Here is a 14387-nt window from a genome sequence, read left to right on the forward strand (position 1 = left end):
TGAAAGAGATAAAGAAAAACATAAAGTCTGAAATAGAAACATCACCATAAATTATATCACAAATCTTATACTTGCAGTGGATACAGAACATTTATTACTATTGATTAGTTATATGAAGATACATCTTCCATTGCAGAACTTACAAAGTTGAGACCATTGATGTGATTGAGCATTACTGCAGCTAACATTTTTGTCAATGAAGTTCCTGCATTCAAATATAATGCTGGAATCTAGGATGGAACTGAATTATGCCAGGTTTCAGATGGATTTCACCAGGGTAAGATAGATTATGGTGGGATATTCCAGCTACACCATTCTTCCATAATAAAGTCAGCTTCAGGTCATCAGAAAAATTTTGCACTTACGTTAGCTGAAGGCTTGTGTTGTATAAGGTAATAGGTCTGAAAGGGTTAATGTTAGAGACTTTATTTGGTTCCACCCAATCTAATGACTCCACACTGTCTTGTGTGGGAAAACAGGGGTCTAGTTTGAGATCTCAATACGGTCAGATATGTTATTGGTGGTTCCTGATAGATTTAGTAATTATGTGTTACTAATGAATGCAACTTGTATGTTTTGCTGTTGTACAATAAACTACATTTTGTTTTACGGCAAGTACTTCTTCTTGCTAAGAATCACTAGTGGTCCATCCTCTATCACTTTTAACCAAATAGGCCCTTACATGCAGAATAGAAAGGAGGATTGGAGACAGAACACTAGCTCAACAATTAGTAGGTAGTGGTTTGTTCTGTAACACATACTACATGGTGATCACTAGTGGAAGCATTATTTAAATGCATAAAGGCAAAATAATGAAAAGAAAATCAATTCAATCCAGGCAAAAAATAAATGAGTTGACCACTTTAATGTTATAAACACCGTCAACACATTAAAACTCTAGGTCAGTCAGCAGCTACAAACACTTGAAAAGATAGGCATTCAACAGAACTTGTTTGCGAAGGCTAAAATATAGATAAGGGAGGATTGAGGCTTGCGCTTCACTATAGAACTTGGTTTGCTGAGGAAGGGATGCAGTTTACTGCAGTTTCAGTTTTTGAAGTATGTCCTAGGAGGTATAAGGCATTGTTAGTGTGAAAGAGTGAGGTAGAATACCAGATATGTGAAGACATGTATGTGAGTAAATGGAATGGGGAATGGGTCTTCCACCCAAAGGACATTAAGGTGTAATATAATTCTTGTTATTAGTGATAACTGGTGCTCAAATACTGTAATCTGTTATCTCTCACTTACGCTTAATGAAAAGTGTAACTTAAGTGTAACCTAAGTGTCACTGATATAGGGTCAGCTTTGACCTACTGAACATGCAGTCAAGAACAAAGAAGAACAAAGAACAAAGAAAATTACAGCACAGGAACAGGCCCTTCGGCCCTCCAAGCCTGCGCCGATCCAGATCATCTATCTAAACCTGTCGCCTATTTTCCAAGGATCTGTATCCCTCTGCTCCCTGCCCATTCATGTATCTGTCTAGATGATGCTATTGTGCCCGCCTCTACCACCTCTGCTGGCAACGTGTTCCAGGCACCCACCACCCTCTGTGTAAAGAACTTTCCACGCATATCTCCCTTAAACTTTTCCCCTCTCACCTTGAAATCGTGACCCCTAGTAATTGAGTCCCCCACTCTGGGAAAAAGCTTCTTGCTATCCACCCTGTCTATACCTCTCACGATTTTGTAGACCTCAATCAGGTGCCCCCTCAACCTCCGTCTTTCTAATGTAAATAATCCTAATCTACTCAACCTCTCTTCATAGCTAGCGCCCTCCAAACCAGGCAACATCCTGGTGAACCTCCTCTGCACCCTCTCCAAAGCATCCACATCCTTTCGGTAATGTGGTGACCAGAACTGTATGCAGTATTCCAAATGTGGTTGAACCAAAGTCCTATACAACTGCAACATGACCTGCCAACTCTTGTACTCAATACCCCGTCCGATGAATGAAAGCATGCCGTATGCCTTCTTCACCACTCTATCGACCTGCGTTGCCACCTTCAGGGTGAAATGGACCTGAACACCCAGATCTCTCTGTGCATCAATTTTCCCCTGGGCTTTTCCATTGACCACATAGTTCGCTCTTGAACTGGATCTTCCAAAATGCATCACCTTGCATTTGTCTGGATTGAACTCCACCTGCCATTTCTCCGCCCAACTCTCCAATCTATCTATATTCTGCTGCATTCTCCGACAGTCCCCTTCAATATCTGCTACTCCACCAATCTTAGTGTCATCTGCAAACTTGCTAATCAGACCATCTATACCTTCCTCCAGATCATTTACGTATATCACAAACAACAGTGGTCCCAACACGGATCCCTGTGGAACACCACTGGTCACAGTTCTCCATTTTGAGAAACTCCCTTCCACTACAACTCTCTGTCTCCTGTTGCCCAGCCAGTTCTCTATCCATCTAGCTAGTACACCCTGGACCCCATGCGACTTCACTTTCTCCATCAGCCTACCATGGGGAACCTTATCAAATGCCTTACTGAACTCCATTTATATGACATCCACAGCCCTTCCCTCATCTATCAACTTTGTCACTTCCTCAAAGAATTCTATCAAGTTGGTAAGACATGACCTTCCCTGCACAAAACCATGCTGCCTATCACTAATAAGCCCATTTTCTTCCAAATGTAAATAGATCCTATCCCTCAGTATCTTCTCCAGCAGATTCCCCACCACTGACGTCAGGCTCACCGATCTATAATTACCTGGATTATCCTTGCTACCCTTCTTAAACAAGGGGACAACATTAACAATTCTACCGTCCTCCGTGACCTCACCTGTGTTCAAGGATGCTGCAAACATATCTGTTAAGGCCACAGCTATTTCCTCTCTCGTTTCCCTCAGTAACGTGGGATAGATCCCATCCGGACCTGGGGACTTGTCCACCCTAATGCCTTTTAGAATACCCAACACTTCCCCCCCTCCTTATACTGACTTGACCTAGAGTAATCAAACATCTATCCCTAACCTCAACATCCGTCATGTCCCTCTCCTCGGTGAATACCGACGCAAAGTACTCATTAAGAATCTCACTCATTTTCTCTGACTCCTTGCATAACTTCCCTCCTTTGTCCTTGAGTGGGCCAACCCTTTCTCGAGTTACCCTCTTGCTCCTTATGTATGAATAAAAGGCTTTGGGATTTTCCTTAACCCTGTTTGCTAAAGATATTTCATGACCCCTTTTAGTCCTCTTAATTCCTCATTTCAGATTGGTCCTACCTTCCCGATATTCTTCCAAAGCTTCATCTGTTTTCAGTCGCCTAGACCTTATGTAAAAGATTTATCCAAAAGATTTTAAATATATTTCATTAAACCTCCAGTTAATGTCCTTACCCCTTCACTCCTACACCATCTGCATCAATCTCACCATCATGGAAAATTCTCCTCAACCCTATCAGGTGTAATACTTTCATTTAAAGATTAAAAGAGAAGAATCATGGCATGAGCTCAATAGATCAGAATTTAAAAAGAAATTGTTTCCTACCTTTTCATTTTCTAGCATTTCTAGTAGTAGGCGCATACATAAATTGCCAACTTCCACCCTCCAACCCCCAGTTACTTGAGATACGGGCACTGCTCTAGGTCAGGCCTTTAGGAAGTTTAAATCATAATATCCAATATGGATATTTACCTGCGGTGTTGTTGGGAAGCTGTGTTCTGACCTTACAGATGCTACTGGTTGGACAGTCTGTGCCATCCTTGCAGATGATCTTTGATAATCCCTTGTGGCTGTTACCATACTATATGCAGGTGGTCCTGATATGGACTGCCGTTGCAGTAACTGCAAGATGGTATGAATATCAGTAGACATTTGTGTTTCCAGCCTAAAAAAAAGGCACCACACATTTAATTTTTGTATCTTTCTTACATTCTGTACACATATTTAGAACAAACTACTTTTTGTCAGCATTATGTAAAAATGTAGATTTTAATGATACTAAAGACCTAAGTTGTTACTCATTTAAAAATATTCCATGAAATAAAGATATATTGAATACAATCATTGAGAAATGCTCAACCACGTATCATTAAAAAAAAGTTTTCTCTCAAAGTAATGCTATGCAAATAAATTTATTCTTCTTAATCTTCTCTCTGCAACTTCTTGTGTTAGGAAGCAGCATGTATGTAGAACAATACCTCAGTCTCCTGGCCTCCAAGCTGCTGCTTTGGTTACCTGTTAATTGGAGATACTTTGAAATATGATATAAAATTAGGCCTTCCAGCTCAGTCTTTTCTGATCATACCTACAAGTCTATTTCCCCATCACTTTAACTGTTTTTCATTCATCCAAATGTCCAAATTAAACGTTATTGTTAATTTAGTTTCTGAACCAACCACTAACGCTGAAGCGTTCTGTGGCCTCACATCTCTGCCTCAAGATATTTTTCCTTTCCTCTGTTCTTTATCTCATACATTTAATGCTGTATCTTTGTACACTGGTCCTTCACTTCCCAACTACTGAAACAGTCTGCTTCTATCTAGCTTGTCCCATCATTACATAACTTAAAACATTTCTGGTATTTCAACCTAAGGTGGGTGTTTGTGTTACTTAAGTGACTTCCTGTTACATCTGTGTTTGAAGACTCAGCATCTCAAAACTGCAAACAGTAATTTAACTGAGGCCTTAATAAACTTTATTTTAATCGATTAAGAACTATCTTTTGGCTTTCTTTATATTATGCCTCTGGAAATGAAAGCTAGAATTTTATTAAATTTTCTTTATAAGACTTAAGAAGCTGAGATATCTTGTGTTACATTGCATAAATTTATTCCTATAAAACACTGCTTTACTTAACATTGAGCCTACTTTCACTTGCAATATAATTACTGCTTTTCTCTACACTCATAGTGATAGTGAATTTAACTGCCTCTTTTTCTCCCTTTGACCTTCTACAGAATTAACTATATCTTCTGTCTTAATGCTATCTGTAAATAGAGACACAATTCCCTCTTGGCTTATATCCAAATCGTTGGTACATACAGTGAAGAGTGGTAGCTTCAGCAATGAGTCCCAAGGAATGCCATTACATAAGTCAACTATACTGAAAAACTGCTGTGAACTTTTCCTCAATGTTTCTTCCTTGCAATCAATTTTCAAACCAATTTTCTGTTCTTCCACTTAATGGACTGTTATGATCTGGTTAATGTTGGAAATTAAATCTGAATATTCAGTTTTAACCAATAAAATTATGCCTAACATTTCACCATTTTTTTAAAAAAGCAACCTTTATTAGATATGAAAGAATTTTAAAAAAGCATGATTAACTTAACAATATGGTTTATATCATCAACTCAGAGTTGATAAGGTGAATTCTGAGCTACAGACACCTTGATGCATCAGGAAAGGGGATAGTTACCTGGATACAATTTCAGGATAGAGTCATAGAGCCCCTACAGTGTGGAAACAGGCCATTCAGCCCAACAAGTCCACACTGACCCTCCAAAGTGCATCCCACCTAGACGCATTCCCCTAACCCTGCATTTCCCATGCCTAACCTAAACATCCCTTGACACTATGGGGAATTTAGCATGGCCAATCCATCTACCCTGCACATCTTTTGACTGACGGAGGAAATTGGAGCACCCGGAGGAAACCCATGCAGACACGGGGAGAATGTGCAAACTCCACACAGACAGTCGCCGAGGCTGGGATCTAACCTGGGTCCCTGGTGCTGTGTGGCAGCAGTGCTAACCACTGAGCTGCCGAGTCACACCCCTTAGATTAATTACATTAAATTTGCTCTGTAGTTAGGAACTGGAGGCTGTGACTGCGATTGAGGGAGTTATCATGGTCCAGTATTTAGCTTTGGATGAGCCTCAGGCAGACCCCTTATCCAACAGGCATGAGATTCTTGCTCAGGCACAGACTGCACAGTGGATGAATGACTGAAAGCAATGTGCTGCAGAGGATCATTCAAGTGGGTGGAGAAGAGCAAAATGTAGTAGTAATGAAGGATAGCATAGTTAGGGTAATAGAACCGTTCTCTTCAGCAAAGACAGATTCCATGAGGCTTTGTTGCCGAGGTGGTGCCAAGATTCAGGACATCTCTTCTGGGCTGGATGGGAATTTGAACTCGGAGGGAAGGATCCAGTTGTCATGGTCCATGTAGGTACCAATAACATGCGTAGGTTTAGAAAAGAAGTTCCGATGAGGGATTACAAGCAGCTCAGGGCTAATCAAAAAGCAGAAACATAATATTAATAATCTCAAAATTACTACCTCAGTTCTGTGCAAACTGACATGGAGTACATAAAATTAGAAAGCCAAATGTATGGCTCAAATAGTGGTGTGGACGAAATGAGTTCAAACTCATGGCGCACTGCCACCAGTACTGGGGAAAGAATGTGCTGTTTTATTGGGATACGCTTTATTTGAAACATGCTGGAACCAGTATCTGAGCAAAGCTTGTATCTATGGTTGTCGACAGGGCTTAATAATAATTAGTTGGGTGGGGGTGCATAGTTCTTTTGGAGGGAATTTGAAGAACCAAAAACAAATGAAAGAGCACAGGGTAGTAAAGAGGCAAAAGCTATTCCAAGTAGGACAGGAAAAGGCAGAAAGTATAAGCAGCAGATTGCAGCAGAAAACAGAATCAGAACAAACATCAATTGTAAAAAAGTCAAAGCTTTAGACTCTTTATCTGAATGTATGCAATATTTTTAACAAGATAGATGAGTTGACAGGACAAACAGAAATAAACAAATTTGACTTGATAGCTATTACAGAGAAAAAAGAAAACCCAAAGAACTGTGGATGTTGGAAATCAGAAGCCAAAACAGAAATTGGTGGAAAAACTCAGCAGGTCTGGCAGCATCTGTGGAGGGAATGCAAAATTAACATATCAGGTCCTGTGACCCTTCTTCAGAACTTGTTCATATCTTTAGAATTTCTTAATCAACATATTGACTGGAGAAAGGAGATGGGCGAAGGTAATATGAAAGACAAATTTGTAAAGTGCATCAAGGATTTTTTTTAGAGCTGTACATTATAGAACCAACCCAGGAACAGGCTATTTTAGATCTAGTAATGTGTAATGAGGTAGGAGTAATAACAGATCTTGTAGTTAAGGATCCTCTAGGGGGTAATTATCACTACATGGTTGAGGGAAACCAACTTGTGTCTCAAACCAGTGCCCTCAACTTAAATAAGGGCAATTACAGAGGTATGAAGAGTTGTCTAAAGTGGGCTGGGAAACTAGGCTAAAGGGGAAGTTGGTGGAAGAACAGTGGCAGACACTTAAACAGATATTTCGTGCCACTCAGAAAAACTTTACTTTAGTCAAAGAGAAGGACTTGATGAGAAGGATGAACCACTGGTTAACAAGGAGAACATCCAATCAAAACTCAAGAAAGCAAAGAAAACCAGGCATAGGCCAGAGGATGGGAACTTTTTTTAGTAACCAGCTGAGGAATGATTTAAAAAGCTACAAAAAAAAGAAAATTGATTATGAAAGTAAATTGGCAAGAAATATAAAAAGCAAACAGGAAGCGCTTCTATGGGTATACAAAAAGAGAGTAGCTAAAGAAAGTGTGAGACACTTGGAGAATCTGACTAGGAAATCAATAATGGTGAACAAAAAACTGCAGATAATTTGAACCAATATTTTGCATTGGTCTTCATGGTACTGTAAATATCCCAGATAACAGGCTGTTTGGAATCTGATTTTTCTTGTTCCAGAAGATGCAGAGGCTGAAAGGATTTTTTGCAGTGATGGAGAGTTTCTCTTCCAGAAGATGCTGGACACCAGGATTGAGGATATAGTACTGGCTTCACTGTGGACTGTAATGGAGGTTGAGTTACTAAAACATTCTGTCCTTAATTGCTTTCGAATAATAAATTGTCTGTGAAGATGAAATTTTACTGTACATGACACCTGGAGGCTACAGCCAAATGCTGGAAATAAGAATAGATTGTATCGTGATTGGAACCATGGCCAGGTAGATCTTGCTGTCTATGAGATTCTGTACTAAGGTTGTTATCTTGGGCAAAACAGGGAGCCAATATAAACAGGAGATTCAGAAGGTCTCCTCAGTCTAGGGATTGGCTTTGAACATGCTGGTCACAGCCCATGTACAGTGCACTTAAAACAAAGGGTGGATTGGTGATGGAATACTGGTCTCTGTGTTGGTTGGTTGGTTTGTTTGTTTTTAAGCCATGCAGATGCGATGGCCAAGTAGCATCTTTCTGTGCAGTAAACTCACCATGTTTCGATGTTAATGACTTGGATGAGGATACAGAAGGTAAGGTATCCACATTTTCCATTGATATGAAAATAGATTGGAGGGCACAACGTGGTTTGGACATAAGGAATCCATAAGGGAATGTAGATTGGTTGAGTAAGTGGGTAAAAACTTGGCTGTTGGAATTTAAGGCAGGACTAAATAAAATATTAGTTCTTTGCTAATATTTTAGACATTGTGTCTCTATCCATTTATCCAACTAAGTAACCCAAATGATGTTTTATAGCTCACACTTTCCTAGTTGTTAACCTCCTACATCTCAGCCTTTTAAGGTCAATATGCTCTGGTTGCTTTAATTTATTTATCTTATTTTCCACAGCTAAACGTTGTTTAGTAAAATAAATTAACATTGAATAAATTATTTGTAATAATCACCCTTAACTTTATATAATAACCTGCTATGTGGTGCTCTTTAATTCAGTCAACAATAATTGTCTTCAAACGTTCCAAACTCAGGCACTTACTGGGCCTTTGCTCAGCACCAGCTAATACTACATGGGGTTTTTGATCTTTTGGGATTGGATTGGTAGTGTTTGTTGACCAGCCATGCAGATTTGGAACAAATGTGCGCCTTCATATACAAAAGGTCACCTTCGATTCAGCTCTCAATCAAAACTGGGCACCCTCACTTGCCAGCAAAGTTGCCGTTATGGTAAAAAGCACAGTGGTTGGGGATGGGGGTATTGGGGGTGTTGGGATGGGCAGCAGCAAAACTAAAGAACTGATAATTGACTTCAGGAAGAAAGGAGGAGAACACATCCCAGTCTACATTGACGGAGCTGAGGCAGAGAGTTTGAGAGTGTTACGTTCCTTGGAATGACGATAACCAACAATCTGTCCTGGGCCTCCCACACAGATGCGACGATCAAGAAGGCACATCAACGCTTCTTCTTCCTTAGGAGGCTTAGGAATTTTGGCATGTTTGTAAGGACTCTCATGAAATTCTACATATGCACAACAGAAAGCAATCTATCTAGGTTTATAATGGCTTGGTGTGGGAATTTCTCCGTCCATGATCGTAAGAAACTACAGAAAGTTATGTACACAGCCCAGACCATCACACAAGCCAAACTCCCATCCATGGACTCCATCCACACTTCTTGTTGCCATGGAAAAGCAGCTAACATCATCAAAGACCCCCTCACACTCCGGTAATACTCTCTTCCAAACTTTTCTAGGAGGCAGAAACTACAGAAGCTTAAACACACGTACCAACAGGTTCAAAAACAGCTTCTTCCCTGCTGTTATCAGACTGCTGAATGGACATTTCTAATTTCAAATCAAATGTTGATCTTGTTCTTGTGCACCTCCCGTGCAGCCATAACCTTGTATGCCTCACTGTCTAAACACCCTAATACCTGTATGTCCTTGTATGTTATGATCTGCCTGTACTGCTTGCAAAACAAAACTTTTCACTGTATTTAGGTACATGTGACAATAATAAATAAATAAATTAAATAAAAGTACACCTAAGACTGAGGTAGATAGGTTCTTGATTATCAAGGGGATCAAGGGTTATGGGGAGAAAGTGGGAGAATGGGGTTGAGAAACTTATCAGCCATGATTGAATGCAGAGCAGACTCGATGGGCTGAATGGCCTAATTTCTGCTCCTATGTCTTATGGTCTTATGGTCAGCCTTGACTAGTTTTAAAGGATTCAGTCAAACATTTCTGCTCCCCTGGCACTTCCCCAAAAATAATTTTGGCTGCATTCTTTTCCCTCTAATGCATTGGACATGATTAGAACTTGCATGGTGCCAGCTCAATTTTATCCAATATAAAGTGGAATTCAGGTTTATATTCCAATCATTGAACACATATTTGTATCTTAAAAGCAACAAACTGCCGGACATACCACAGGCACTTTGAAACTAAATTTCTTTCAAAATGGAACCATGGCAATCATTGACATTTAGGAGGTGATAAGGATCCTATCCCCCACTTTTGAGGCTGTTAATACCAAATAGCACCAGGACAAGCAAGGAAATGTGAATCCCTATTGATGAGATTAAAATATAACAAGGTCTCAGGTTTGAAACAAACAAAATAAAAGCAAAGTGCTGCAAATTCTGGAGATCTGAAATGAAAACATAATGTAGAAAGTGATAGAGAAACTGAATGCGAGAAAACCTGAAGAATTCAGAAGCAGCGTCGTATCTAACTTGAAACATTGGGTGGAATCTTCCCAGCCTCTGTAAGATGAGACCAATCTTGAGTCAGTTGGGAAAACAAGATCGGAAAAAATGAGATCTTGACTTTGAGAAAATTATCTGACTTTTTACCGAAGGTATTAATAGTGATAATCTTGTTACTAAGTTGTGAGAGATCTGTTCACATGTATTAACATATCATTATTACTTATTCTTGCCTCTTTTAAATGCAGGTTCCTATTTCTCCAAAAATGTGACAATTCCATACATGAAAGTCTGAGTAGGTTTGCTGGCATCTCCAGCTCACTGTTTGCTGCCCCCGGCTCCATTTTGGCCAGCACACCCTAATAGCTCAGGCAATCCTTCATGGGCAGCAACCACCCAGATCTTTTGTCCACGGATGCTGCTATTGGACATGTTTCACCATCACTACATTCACTCACTTATAACATAATTCATCACTTCAACATTACGTCCGGAAGTACACCAACAGCTTTCATTGTAACACTGCTGCCAAGTCCCTGTGTGCACAGGTATAGGCACCCATCTCATGCAAGGAACAGGGTGCACCTTAGGACTGTAAGCATGCTATCTTAGTGCTCACTCACTTGGTCCTACTTGGATGATCACCGCATCTGTGCTTTGCTTTTTGTGCATTACCACCTCTCTTAGAACGTACAGCCTCACAGTACTTCTGTCTTTTTTTGCTTTAACTGAAGACATAAGACAGACATATTGCCATGTTTGCCAACAGTGATCAGACATACGCTGGATGGCACCATGTGACAAGATTATGTGACAAGCACTCTGCAAGTTCTTTGAACTAATGGCCATGCCTGAAAGTCTAAGGGAGTAGTACTCTGTCCAATCAAGGAAGACTATGGTCAGTCCGGGTGCAGTCAGTCAAGGATATTGCCTGATTTCAGTCCAGGAGTTTTGACACATTGCAATTTCTGACTGTATTTTGTGACATGGTTTGTTCTGCATGCATCAGAAGAGGTTCACTATTGTGCAGGCAACTCATGGCCCTCCTTGTTTAAATTCTCTGTTTCTTATTGTGTTGCCAACAATGCTATACTTTCATTCATGTGTGATGTGAGTGCTGAATAGTTCACATTACTAAAGACCTGGTCTGCTTTTGATATAGGTACCCCACATAGGTTCTTTATAACTGTGACCACTGGATCCGGTCACTGCAGGGGTTATTGTCACAGAAGTTGTGGAACAACAGAACTGCCAAGGAATTGGGCAGCAATAAATGCACCAACAAGCCCAGGATCGGCAGTAACCTGCATCAGCAGCTGAACAATTTCTACATGAAGAAGTCACAGCTGAAGGTCCCCTCAGAATACTCAGGTGCTATAGGAAGCCCAGAGTCTAATGTCGTTGATCAGCAAGGTACAGTGATACTGCAGACTGAAGATGTCCCAGAGCACTAGCACAGAACAGTGTCATATCTGTTGGGGCAGGACCTATGACCTCAATGACTGGGTGGCCATCCTATCTCTGTCAAGGTGACAATCCCACTAAATTTTTCGGCACTGGCTGCTTCTAAGGATCCATTGCAGACTGTGTGCAATCTCTCAATCCTCAAACCACAAATATATCAAGGATGCAATCTGTGCCAGGTCATACCACTCATCTTGTTTCTTGTGACAAGGTCAGTGCTGCAGTCCAGGCAACAGGCTTTGTTGATGTAGTTGGCTTCCCCAAGGTGCAGGGCACTATTGATTGTGTATACAATGTGTTGAAAATGCCATATAATAACGCAGCTGAATTCATCAATAGAAAAGACTTCCATTCAGCAAATGTACAAGCATCTGTGATCATTGGTGCCACATCTCAGAGGTCTGTGTCACATACCCTGTAAAGTGCAATGATTCCTACATCTTTGTGAACTCCCAGGTTCCTGTTTCATTCCAAGGCTGAAGCCTTACGAGGATGGTTACTGTGAAACAGGGCTATCCTCTCCAACCAAGGCTCCATTTCACAACCCCTGATTGAGGCCAAGCATAGATAAAACCCAGAACCTAGGCTAACACGGTGCAGATAATCTTCCTGAAAGTGAAGTTCTGATGCTTGAATCCAAAGATCCAGGCACAGTGTGCCACATAATCCTTTCATGCTGTGCCCTGCACAACTGGAGCAGGCAAAGAGGGAATGTGATGACTCTGAAGAGTTGGGAGAGTAGCCGCTGCCTTTTGATGTTAAGGTCATGATATTTAGCTGAGTTTCTTTTTTAAGTAAAATTCTGTTCATTAACTCTGCTTCTCTCTCCACCAATGCTGCCAGACCTGCAATTTCCTTTAATTACTATTTTAGACCTGAAAGGTTGGGCAGAACTATATGGGTGGGGGAAAAATGGAGATATATTAAAATCCCTACAGTGCAGAAAGAGGCATCTCAAGAGGAAGGTATGTTGTTTCCAAGGGTGGAATTGAACTCAGGTCCCTGGTGCTATGAGGCAGCAGTGCTAACCATTGAGCCATCTTCCCACACTTGCAGAGGAGGGGCATCACCTTCAATGTGCGATCATAGGTATAGAGAATAAGTGAAGAATTCCTATAGAAATCTATTCCTTGAATCAAGATTCACAGGACTAGGTTCCAAATCTAAGTTGATATCAAATGATGCAGACATAAGCCCATGTTTGCATGCATTGGCAAAGCTGTCGGTAATTGGAGCGAAGCTGTTCACAGAAAGAAGTGCATTCAGTGGAGAAAGAAACATGTATTTGCAGTTGTTGAAGCCCATATCCTCAAAGAATCCTATTAAACTGTTTTGACAGTTATGACATGGCCTGTCCTGTTGTTCTCAATTGCATAAAAGAATGTATTGCAAGAAAGAGAAACTTTGAAAAAGAGTTTTGCTGTTTGCTGCATTTAATCTCCACATGAAAACAGTGGGAAAAAAATTTCAAATAATATTATTAATCAATTGAAAGTTTTCAATTTTAATAGAAAGATTGTCCAACACAAGGCAAGGACTGATTAGGATTAGTCAACATGGATTTGTGTGTGGGAAATCGTGTCTCACTAACTTGATTGAGATTTTTGAAGAAGTAACAAAGAGGATTGAGGGCAGAGCGGTGGACGTGATCTATATGGACTTTGGTAACGCGTTCGACAGGTTTCCTCATGGTAGACTGGTTAGCGAGGTTAGACCATATGGAAACCAGGAAGAACTAGTCATTTGGATACAGAACTGGCTTGAAGGTGGTGGTGCAGGGTTGCTTTTCAGTCTGGAGGCTTGTGACCAGTGGAGTACGTGCCACAAGGATTGGTGCTGTATCCACTGCTTTTTGTCATTTATATAAATGGCTTGGATGTGAGCATAAGAGGTATGGTTAGTAAGTTTGCAGATGGCACCAACATTGGAGGTGTAGTGGACAGCAAAGAAAGTTACCTCAGCGTACAATGGGACCTTGATCAGATGGGCCAATGGGCCGGTGAGTGGCATATGGGGTTTAATTTAGGTAAATGTGAGGTGCTGCATTTTGGAAAGGCAAATCAGGGCAGGACTTATACGGTTAATGATAAGGTCCTGGGGACTGTTGCTGAACAAAGAGGCTTTGGAGTGCAGATTTATAGTTCCTTGAAAGTTGAGTCCCAGGTAGACAGGATAGTGAAGAAGGCGTTTGGTATGCTTGCCTTTATTGGTCAGTGCATTGAGTATAGGAGGTGGGAGGTCATGTTGAGGTTGTACAAGACATTGGTTAGGCCACTTTTGGAATACTATGTGCAATTCTGGTCTCCCTGCTATACGAAGGATGTTGTGAAAATTGAAAGGGTTCAGACAAGATTTACAAGGATTTTGCTGGGGTTGGAGGGTTTGAGCTATTGGGTGAGGCTGCATACGCTGGGGCTATTTTACCTGGAGTGTCAGAGGCTAAGGGGTGACCTTGTAGAGGTTTGTAGAATCATGAGGGGTATGGATAGGGTAAATAGCCAAGCTCCTTTCCCCAGAGTGTGGG

At 40.8% G+C, this 14387-nt stretch overlaps 1 protein-coding gene across 1 annotated transcript in view; it reads right to left on the reverse strand.

The window, feature by feature from the left end:
- The window catches only part of LOC109915025 (potassium voltage-gated channel subfamily H member 7), a 435059-nt gene that overhangs the window by 268 nt on the left and 420404 nt on the right, over nt 1-14387 (reverse strand). The window contains exon 15 of the mRNA XM_048599219.1: nt 3655-3847. Within this exon, the coding sequence (XP_048455176.1) occupies nt 3655-3847 (193 nt within the window). The remainder of the gene's footprint in view (nt 1-3654; nt 3848-14387) is intronic.

The sequence above is a fragment of the Rhincodon typus genome, chromosome 7 (assembly GCF_021869965.1).
Source record: "Rhincodon typus isolate 14 chromosome 7, sRhiTyp1.1, whole genome shotgun sequence".
NCBI classification, from domain to species: domain Eukaryota; kingdom Metazoa; phylum Chordata; class Chondrichthyes; order Orectolobiformes; family Rhincodontidae; genus Rhincodon; species Rhincodon typus.